The 10000-nt window shown below is 45.1% G+C and overlaps 2 protein-coding genes across 2 annotated transcripts in view; one reads left to right on the top strand and one right to left on the bottom strand.

Moving 5' to 3' along the window:
• The window catches only part of myh7ba (myosin, heavy chain 7B, cardiac muscle, beta a), a 20689-nt gene extending 14577 nt beyond the window's left edge, over positions 1-6112 (top strand). The window contains 17 exon segments of the mRNA XM_076268691.1: positions 160-412; positions 654-830; positions 962-1107; positions 1453-1543; positions 1708-2113; positions 2232-2356; positions 2684-2799; positions 3028-3151; positions 3153-3221; positions 3542-3745; positions 4307-4432; positions 4578-4748; positions 5004-5108; positions 5421-5469; positions 5472-5515; positions 5642-5776; positions 5949-6112. Of these exon segments, the coding sequence (XP_076124806.1) occupies positions 160-412; positions 654-830; positions 962-1107; positions 1453-1543; positions 1708-2113; positions 2232-2356; positions 2684-2799; positions 3028-3151; positions 3153-3221; positions 3542-3745; positions 4307-4432; positions 4578-4748; positions 5004-5108; positions 5421-5469; positions 5472-5515; positions 5642-5776; positions 5949-5966 (2359 nt within the window). The 3' untranslated portion in view covers positions 5967-6112.
• A 148-nt stretch (positions 6113-6260) lies between these two features.
• trpc4apa (transient receptor potential cation channel, subfamily C, member 4 associated protein a) overlaps positions 6261-10000 on the bottom strand; it is a 17489-nt gene continuing 13749 nt past the window's right edge. The window contains exon 19 of the mRNA XM_076267484.1: positions 6261-9609. Within this exon, the coding sequence (XP_076123599.1) occupies positions 9472-9609 (138 nt within the window). The 3' untranslated portion in view covers positions 6261-9471. The remainder of the gene's footprint in view (positions 9610-10000) is intronic.

Here is a 10000-nt window from a genome sequence, read left to right as displayed (position 1 = left end):
CTATTCAAACAATTGTCATATCGCCCATGTCTCCCTCTTGCAATACTTCTACCATTCTCTCTTCACTCATTCTCAACACAGCCTCACACACTCTGTCTGTCTAGTTTCTTTATTTTCTCTTCACATGTTTCTCTCTCTCTCTTTTGTGCCACTCTGTAGGGAGGCTCTGATGATCATCCAGTGGAACATCCGGGCCTTCAACACAGTGAAACACTGGCCATGGATGAAGCTCTTCAAGATCAAGCCTCTGCTGAAGAGCACCACTGTGGAGAAGGAGCTGACCGCCCTCAAGGAGGAGTACCTCAAGCTAAAGGAGACGCTGGAGAAGTCGGAGGCCAAGCGCAAGGACCTGGAGGAGAAGCAGGTCAACCTGACCCAAGAGAAGAATGACCTCACTCTCCAACTGCAAGCTGTGAGTAACACCCCCCCCCCCTAACTGTGTCTAACCATGTCTGTGTTAGATCCACTGGTTGTTGATGCTTTGTCAGTAAAGTAGGCCAATAGACCAATAGGCATGGAACCGGCACTGAAAAATAACTCTAAATGTGCCAAGTATATTGATAATTTACAATTAGGTTAGTAAATAATATATTTACCACACAAAAGATGATTGTAGAATAGAGGAGTGAGAGGGATTTCTCGCTTCCCCACAGGTGAAGAACCTGATCGAGGAGATGGCGGCTCTGGATGAGACCATCCTGAAGCTGACCAAGAAGAAGAAGGCCCTGCAGGAGGCTCACCAGCAGACACTGGATGACCTTCAGGCCGAGGAGGACAAGGTCAACAATCTGACTAAGGCCAAGGTCAAGCTGGAGCAGCATGTGGATTATGTGAGTTTGCACATAAAACACACAGGATTTTATGGTATAGTGTGAATAGTGTGTTCCTTCTCTTACAAAGGTTTTACTTGATAAGATGGTGATGACACTATTCTTACCATTTTACTGGGGTTTTTTTTCAGTTGGAAGGGTCCTTGGAGCAGGAGAAGAAGTTGCGCATGGATCTGGAACGGGTCAAACGCAAGCTAGAGGGAGACCTGAAGCTGTCTGTAGAGACCGTCATGGACCTGGAGAATGACAAGCAGCAGATGGAGGAGAATCTGAAGATGTAAGACCATACTGTGTTTTTGGTAGTACTAGAGAAAAGTATGAATAGTACACCTTTATTTAGATAGATAGATAGATAGATAGATAGATAGATAGATAGATACTTTATTGATCCCCAAGGGGAAATTCAAGGTCTCAGTAGCATACAGACATCACACACAACATGCACTTACAGCAGAGAATTGTGAATGTATTCCATTTACAACTACACTGAACTACATTTGTCCTGTAGTTGTAGAATTGAATACATTCAAAATAAGTTGTGAATGGCATGTTCATTTGGGGGAAATTATATTCCTTCCTTTAGTAAAAAAAATTAATAAACATGTTTGCACACTTTGGACAGGAAAGACTTTGAGCTGAACCAAATCAGTACCAGAATTGAAGATGAGCAGGCTTTGGTCCTCCAACTTCAGAAGAGGATCAAGGAGTTACAGGTTTGTGAAACATGTCCTGCTACAGCTAAACCAATCTTTCTCAATTGGATTATACTACTGACACGTTCAGTGTACACGCTTTACTTGACATGACTCCAGGATGTCCTGGATGAAACCTCCATCTTCAGCACACGATCATATTCACCTCCATTCTCCACCCTCAGGCTCGCATCGAGGAACTCGAGGAGGAGCTGGAGGCCGATCGAGCGTCTCGGGCCAAGTCGGAGAAGCAGCGCAGCGAAACGTCCCGTGAGCTCGAAGAGCTCAGCGAGCGCCTGGAGGAGGCCGGCGGCGCCACCACGGCCCAGATCGAGATGAACAAGAAGCGTGAGGCGGACGTCCTGAAGCTGCGGCGGGACCTGGAGGAAGCCATGGTGCACCACGAGACCACCACAGCAGCGCTGCGCAAGAAGCACGCCGACACCGTGGCCGAACTCGCTGATCAGATTGACAGCCTACAGCGCCTCAAGCAGAAGCTGGAGAAGGACCGCGCCGAGGCCAAGATGGAGGCTGATGACCTGGCCTCCAACCTTGAACAGGTCGCAAAAACTAAGGTGAGGGCATTGACTGGTTGGTAAATTGAGACAATGGCTGTTCATGTAGGTAGTGTAGTTTGTAGGAGACAAATGCTATTACATTGGGAACTGCTGGCTTCTGTCCACTGATCTTGCTAGTGATGTCCCTGCAGAGGAGATCTCTGATCTGTCTGACCAGATCAGCCAGGGAGGCAAGACCATCCAGGAGCTGGAGAAGATCAAGAAAGGCCTGGACCAGGAGAAGAGTGAGATCCAGGCTTCCCTGGAGGAGGCTGAGGTGGGTACTAAAGAAGTAGTCCACATTCTCCCTCATTATACTGTAGTCATGCAGCCAGTGTGGTCAACAGTGACGCTTGATCTTGGTAGGATAGCACACTACGATAAATATAATGAAATTTACTCTCCCAATAAAGTCTGTTAAAAGCACAAGGCCACACAAGGCCTTTGTCAAGTAACAACTCAATGAAAGCTCTGAGAATGCTCTGAATGTCAATGCAATGCTAGTGCTTTGAAGTGAAGTGAATGCTTTATGTGTTGGTAGCTTTCTACCCTTTATGGCTTGACATTGGGTGAAAACAACAAAAGCTACTTCTGTTGCTCTTAGGCGACTCTGGAACATGAGGAGAGTAAAACCCTCCGCATCCAGTTGGAGCTCAACCAAGTTAAAGCTGATGTTGACAAGAAACTGGCTGAGAAGGATGAGGAAATTGACAACCTTCGGTGAGCATGACTCTGATTTTGTCCTTCATTTCCTTCATTTTAAGACCACAGTAACTCTCTTTACATGTTAAAGGCTTAAGAATCTTAGAGGTTTTTTTTTCTGGTAAACAAAATGAAGCATGTAAATGGTTAATAGAATATATTAATTTCCTCTGGATTGTTTTAGAGCTCAGTCATTAAGTTCACAGATCTAATCCACACCTTGTACTCTGCCCCTTTCTAAAACAGTCGCAATCACCAGCGTGCTCTGGACTCCATGCTAGCCACCCTGGACACAGAGGCCAAGTCTCGCAACGAGGCAGTTCGGCTGAAAAAGAAGATGGAGTGCGACCTGAATGAGATGGAGGTGCACCATGAACCATGCCAACCGCTCAGCCGCGGAGTCCCAGAAGACGGCCCGCAACCTGCAGGCCCAGATCAAGGCAAGGCCTCAAGCACTTCAACTCAGTGTTACAACTACCGTTACAGTCCTTTCACCAGTTTACTCCGTTGTAGTCACATTTCTTGAACCTGCCCTATTTCAAACATCTATAGCATCAAGGGTCTTAATTCTTCAAGGCTTGATAAGGTTCTCCATGAGACCTTGAGAACACCAACACGATCAATTTACTAGTCACATTTCAGGGAAACAACAAAAGAACATTTGGACTTGTTTTTGCTTCGTTTTAAACAATATAAGCTATCCTTCATAATAATCACCGCTAAGGCTTAATGAGACTGTTGCCTGTGTGGTTGAGCACAGGATGTGCAGATGGAGCTGGATGAGACCATTCACCAGAACGAGGAGCTGAAGGAGCAGACGGCGGTGACGGAGCGCCGGAACAACCTGCTGGTGGCCGAGGTGGAGGAGCTCCGCGCGCTGCTGGAGCAGAACGATCGCGCCCGCAAGCTGGCCGAGCACGAGCTGGTGGAGACCTCTGAGAGGGTCAACCTGCTGCACTCACAGGTGAGTCTACCTGAGCAGCCTACACCTGTGCTGCACTACTCTCACCTGGGCCTCTGAATGAGTCTGTATTGTGTATAAACATTAGCTGGACTTCCATTCAAGTTTTTAATCTGCATTTTGACAATATGAATAAGAATTCCTTACTGTAAATTCTTAAAATTGGCATGAAATCTAATGTGAATGCAATTCAATTTGCTTGGGTGGGGCAGATTAGCTTGCTATTCATACAGGGTATAATACGACTAAATGGATTTGCTTACATACATTTGCATTTGCACATGGTTTCCCTGTTTCCCTGACATCAGCTGATCACAACTTCTCCCCTTGATTAGGAGAGTGGATTTTTAATCCGCATAACACAGCTAATGAAAAAGTGCACATACAAGTTAATCAGCTTTCAACTACAGTCACCATTAGTCGCTGGTCATAATAGTCAACCACTGAACACCTGCACAAAGATCCAAGACCCTGTGACACACAACGCACCCACACATTTCCACAGAAAACACACTGATCAATTTGATACAGGCTGTGGATGAAACACCTGTTGTTCCCTTGCAGAACATGTCCCTGCTGAACCAGAAGAAGAAGCTGGAGGCTGACTTGTCTGCGCTGTCTGGAGAGGTGGACGACGTCCAGCAGGAGTGTCGTAACGCAGAGGAGAAGGTCAAGAAGGCCATCACTGATGTGTGTGGTGATTGTTGTTGCTGTTTTTATTTTGCATGATTCTCTAAGGTATTTGTTTGAGAAGCACTAGCTACAGCGGAGAAGACATGACATATTTATCCATGACATTTTTCAAAATTTTTACCTCTTTCCTCCTTCTCCATAGGCGGCCATGATGGCTGAGGAGCTGAAGAAGGAGCAGGACACCAGCGCTCACCTGGAGCGAATGAAGAAGAACATGGAGCAGACCATCAAGGACCTGCAGATGCGTCTGGACGAGGCTGAGCAGATCGCCCTCAAAGGGGGCAAAAAGCAGATCCAGAAGCTGGAGAGCCGGGTGAGGACACATCTGACAATTTAGACCATTTCATTCAAAGCACTGACAATGACCAAGGACTTTTGCCTATAGCGTATTAGAAGTCTAAAAATTAACTTGTAATCAATATCTGTTGAATTGTTAGTTTTATCTAGTTTTTCATTGGTTTTAAGCAATGTTTTCCAGGGAGATTTTTATAAGTTCTGTGCTCCACCTGAACTAAAGGTTTGAGAATGTTGGAGTGAATTGTCTGTCTGACAATTTTCCTTGTGGTAGGTCAAAGACCTGGAGAGCGAGCTAGAGCTGGAGCAGAAGAAAAGCAATGAGTTCCAGAAGGGATTCCGCAAGTATGAGAGGATGATCAAGGAGCTCACTTACCAAGTGCGTGGGTACACACAAACACACACACACTATAGTAACATGTTGGCACCATTTCCCAAAATGTTAACATATCAACTGAGCACTGCATCCTGAGTGATCAGATATGCATATGCACAAATATAGTAATTCTTGTATGAAATACAATCATAACACGAAGGAAAATTCCATCTTAATGGCCATTCCATTGTTGTGTTAATATATATGACACCATCACATGGATCAACCTACATGATTAAGGCATCACATATAACTGTACCCTCACACAATCAACTGTGATCAGTGAGTAAATGCTGCCCCCTACTGTTCCTACAGACGGAGGAGGACCGGAAGAATCAGGCCCGTATGCAGGTGCTCATAGACAAGCACAGGCCAAAGTCAAGACCTATAAGAGACAGGCCGAGGAGGCGGTGAGTCCAAATTCCACACTTGAACCCACTTGTCAAAGCAGCGGGAAGGAATTCTGGTCAAAAACTAGCCATTTATCCACTGAAGGCATGCCGAGATGACGGTCTTTTTATTGTTATGTTGTGTAGGAAGAGCAGGCCAACTCCAACCTGACCAAGTTCAGGAAGATCCAGCATGAGCTGGATGATGCAGAGGAGAGAGCGGACATGGCCGAGTCACAGGCCAACAAACTGCGCATTCGCACCCGTGACCAAGGGGGGAAGGCAAGTAAAAAAAAAAAAAAAAAAGCGTTCAATTTTCATACCATAGCAAACATTTTAAGATTTAATGACGGCAGTTCTTCTAGTAATTTTAAACCATTTTAATATGTTTACAGAAAATATATGTATTATTGACATTACATTATATCTTAAAAAAATCTTTAATGTATTTCAGCCTCCACTTACACAATGAGGGACCACCCCATAACATCCCACTTAAAGTCAAGCTGCTGCGACAGATGGTTTGATTGTGTGATGGCAAATTCATTAAACGCTTGGAAAGAAACATATGCATCCATGTGGCCTTCTCATTACTTCAAGTGCATGTGCAAGAGAGGACATGCACACCAACAGGAATTGTAGTTAAGATGGGGCTGTTTTATGCACACTCTTTCTGGGAGAGCAACACTGGTGTTTCCTTGCAGATGGTCATCACATGCAATCAAAATCTGACCGAGAGAGATAGAGGAAGAAAAAAAGCTCACAATTTTAATGTTTGTGAAAATTTATTGTGATTTTCCATTCTTACATTACATTTACAATATTATACAGTTGAGTTTAACCAAAAATCAGAATCAGGATGGGAAACAAAGATGGGGGAAAGGGTGGAGGGGGGTATCTGATGCAGGATGGGGGGGGGGGGGGGGGGGGTGGTTGATGGGGAAACTGCTTGCTCATGTCTGTGTGCAGACCATATTAAATTCTTCAATTTCAATGGGCTCAACCCCAAACAAAAGTACAAGGGATTCTTAACCGTATTTAGCAGCAAGGGAGGAAGAAAAAAAGTCTAAAAGAACAGCCACCATTTTAAAATGATTACTTCGGTTGTTGGGAAAAGGAAACAAAAACACACATACACACACACTCACACAATTAGGCAAAGCCTTACCAGCATGTTGTAATGCAGGTCTGTGATATATACTTTGTTCTGTGCACATGCAAACAGGTCAGAGAGGGTCCACATCGTCCATCACATCAAAACAGACGAGTACCTGCTGTTGTCATCCATAAAGAAACAAAACACCCCGAACATGTCTTCTTGGGGTGTGATAAGTACCGGTACACATATTGAACCGGACTGACAACAGTGGATGAGTAGCACTATGCCTGCAAGATGCAGACTGTTTGTTGTATGCAGTTACCTGGTCAACATACGTATGGCCATGAAGCACCAGCTGGCCCAGGACTATGGTTGGTATGATACGTGCTTAAAACTGCAGCTTGTAGGCTTCACACTTACAACAATGTTGTCATTCTGCTAAGGGTGCAATGTTTGAGATTATTCCAGAGCATTCTACAAATCTTTTTAAATGCAAAAAAACATTTAAAACAAAATCACAGAAATACAGGGAACCATACGCGCTCACCATTCCTTCAGAGTTATATTATAATAGTAGGTTTAAAGCGATTTAATTTCTGACCAAACCAAAATACTACACACATCTTTGCAATGAAGAAGTCTGATGTGACACAGAATGGGGATTGACATTCAATTTACCATTCCTTTTGACCATGATTAGCAGCTAAGGACGACACTGAAATCCCCCCCAAATTATCAATTAAAAAGACAATTTTAAAATGTACAGATGAGAACAGAGCTCAGCCAACAGGCAATACACAACAATTGTATGTGTGTCCATTAAAATGTTCACTAAAATGACCAAACTTACAGAAAAACAAAGATAAAGAGTACTTGGCAAAACACAAAAATAAGCATCTTATGGCGACAGGAGCAGGGGCCCAGAACAGCAGCAGATGAGACTTCCCCCCACACATCCACACAAAGCAGCTGGTGTGATGACCAGTCCTCTACAAACCACTGGCAGTGACCCTAAGTTACGCACAAAACGAGCGGTGAGCGGACACCAGCAGGCACACTGGGCTCTGTGACTCTCTTCAACTTCAACCTTTACAAATGCAACAGCCACAGGGGCTGAGCAAAAACATAAAAATGGTGTGAAGTGACCAATTGCATAATAAAAAAAAAGTGCTGCCAGCGTGAAGACACCCAAAGGATAACATCCACTGAGTGACCAAACACAGTGAGGAACACACACACACAAAGTCCAGGGATGGGAGCAGGGACACAGACACACACACACACACACACACACACACACACACACACACACACACACTCTCTTCAGGGATGGGAATAGGGAAAGTTGTGAATGAAGTGAGGGATGAGCTGAAACTACTGTTCCATAGCGTCAGTAAAGCACCAAGGTGAAATAAAGCACGCACACACAAAACAACAGGTGCACAACAACACAAGCCCCGTGTGTATGAACACAGCTAAAGTGAGCCAAGAAAGAGAGAGAGAGAAAAGGAGGAACAACAAAAAATAACGAGGTAGTTTACATTTCTTCCTTTTCAGCCCTAAGTATTCAACAATAATGAAGAGAAAACGGGCAGTCTGCTAAGGGAACCATGTCTGGAGCCAAGGGGTCACAGAGTCTTCAGCCAATCAGCTGGCACAGTATCAGATTGTCTACGACACAGTCTGAGGATGAATCTGTGGACTCAAACAAGGATGTGCGTGTGCGTGCGTGTGTGTGTGTGCGCGTGTGTGCGTGTGTGTACACGTGTGTGCTGTTAAAACTGAGGAGCTGCATAATAACCTCAATATGAGCCATGAAGGATTCATTTAGGGAACAAGAAGAGGATTCTTGTGGCACCAAAAAAATCTAAACAATGTATCAAAATATACTAAAAATAGCAAAGCTAATGACTAATACATTTCAGAATGCAATTCTGACATGTCTATGATAAAACAATGGACCTGGGTGAGTGTTATAAGTTATAAGACTCAGGAGTCGGGTCTGTTACCGTAGAAACCACTCAGACTCTACAATGGCCATGGCAATAAGTAACAAGCACCAGATGTTTCTGCTCCACACCTCATCAATGATCGTCACACATCAAACACACACACACACACACACACACACGGCTGGAGAGAGCATGAGCCCAGATTGGATAGCTCCTCTTGAGGCATGTTGGACACCTGGTCACTGACTGTGATCAGACAAAATCAGCCACACACACACACGGAACCTCTACATGCATCTGAGAGACTATATGCGGAGAACATCAAAGAACAGAAAATCCCCCCCCCCCCCCAACCCCATTTGTCCTTTTTAAACTAGCCCATTTACTGCATCAGACCTTATCTGTATACTTTATTTGAATAGATAGTTTATGTATTATAGAAAAAGGCTTCTTATGATTTTCACCAAGAGCAAACCACTTATAGTACAGCAGGAGGCCAGGCTAGACTGCCGCCTCAAAGACCCCACATACATGCCTACTGAGGAACTGGTGTGATGAATGAGTGGCCACTGGTTTTGAGATGGCTGGCGGGCTTCAGCTGGTGGGGGGGGGGGGTACAAATCTTCCTGTGGGTAGGTGTGGTGCTGGTGGCCTCCAAGCCCCAGCCGTGCATCAGCATGCCCAGTGGAGGGGGCTCTGTAGTGGGGGCCCGGATGGGCTCAGGTGCTGCCTCCACCGGGGCTTGGAGGGACGCCTTCCTGTCCAGGCAGTCCAGAGGAGAGGACGCAGAGGACAGAGGGCAGAGGGAGGTGGTGCTCCGACGGCCAGTGCTCCACCGTCCTCTCTCTCGCCATTCCCCTGTACCCCCATCACAAACAACCCCCCACCCGGATCTGTCTGTGTCTTTGTGTGATGGCGCTGATGTGTTAATCCTCTAGCAGGTCCTGGTCTAGGTCCATGTAAGGCTCGTCGATGTAGCTGGCTATGGCACAGGGAGAAGTCCTATCCTGCTCTAAGAGCACAGACACAGTCTCCTTCCAGAAGCTGAAGGGAATGCAGGAGCTCTGAGGTCACACACACACACACACACACACACACACACACACACACACACACACACACACACACACACACACACACACACATTAACAACAATTTCCAGTGGCCAAAAAAAAACTTAGAATGCAGAGCCTTACATGGAAATACACAACGTGCACAACCATACACATTTTCAGGACTGTGTATACAATTTCCAGTGATTACTTGTGGCACTGATGTGTAACTTGGTACAAATATTTGTACTGTATCTTTTTATAGGATATGCAGTATATTGGAGAATTCATTTAGGTGTACGGTAAATACATTGTTAAAGGTTGTGTCCATACCCATTGCTGGGGGATGAAATGAAAAGAAATGTTATAAAAGTATAAAAACTGTGTGTGTGTGTGCGTGTGT

Source organism: Alosa pseudoharengus, unplaced genomic scaffold (genome assembly GCF_046254945.1).
Source record: "Alosa pseudoharengus isolate Yale_2024_CS ecotype anadromous, Long Island Sound unplaced genomic scaffold, YU_APseudo_1.1 YU_APseudo_1.1_scf_5, whole genome shotgun sequence".
NCBI classification, from domain to species: domain Eukaryota; kingdom Metazoa; phylum Chordata; class Actinopteri; order Clupeiformes; family Clupeidae; genus Alosa; species Alosa pseudoharengus.
The sequence above is the reverse complement of the archived record's forward strand: the minus strand, read 5'-3'. Positions and strand labels throughout refer to the sequence as shown.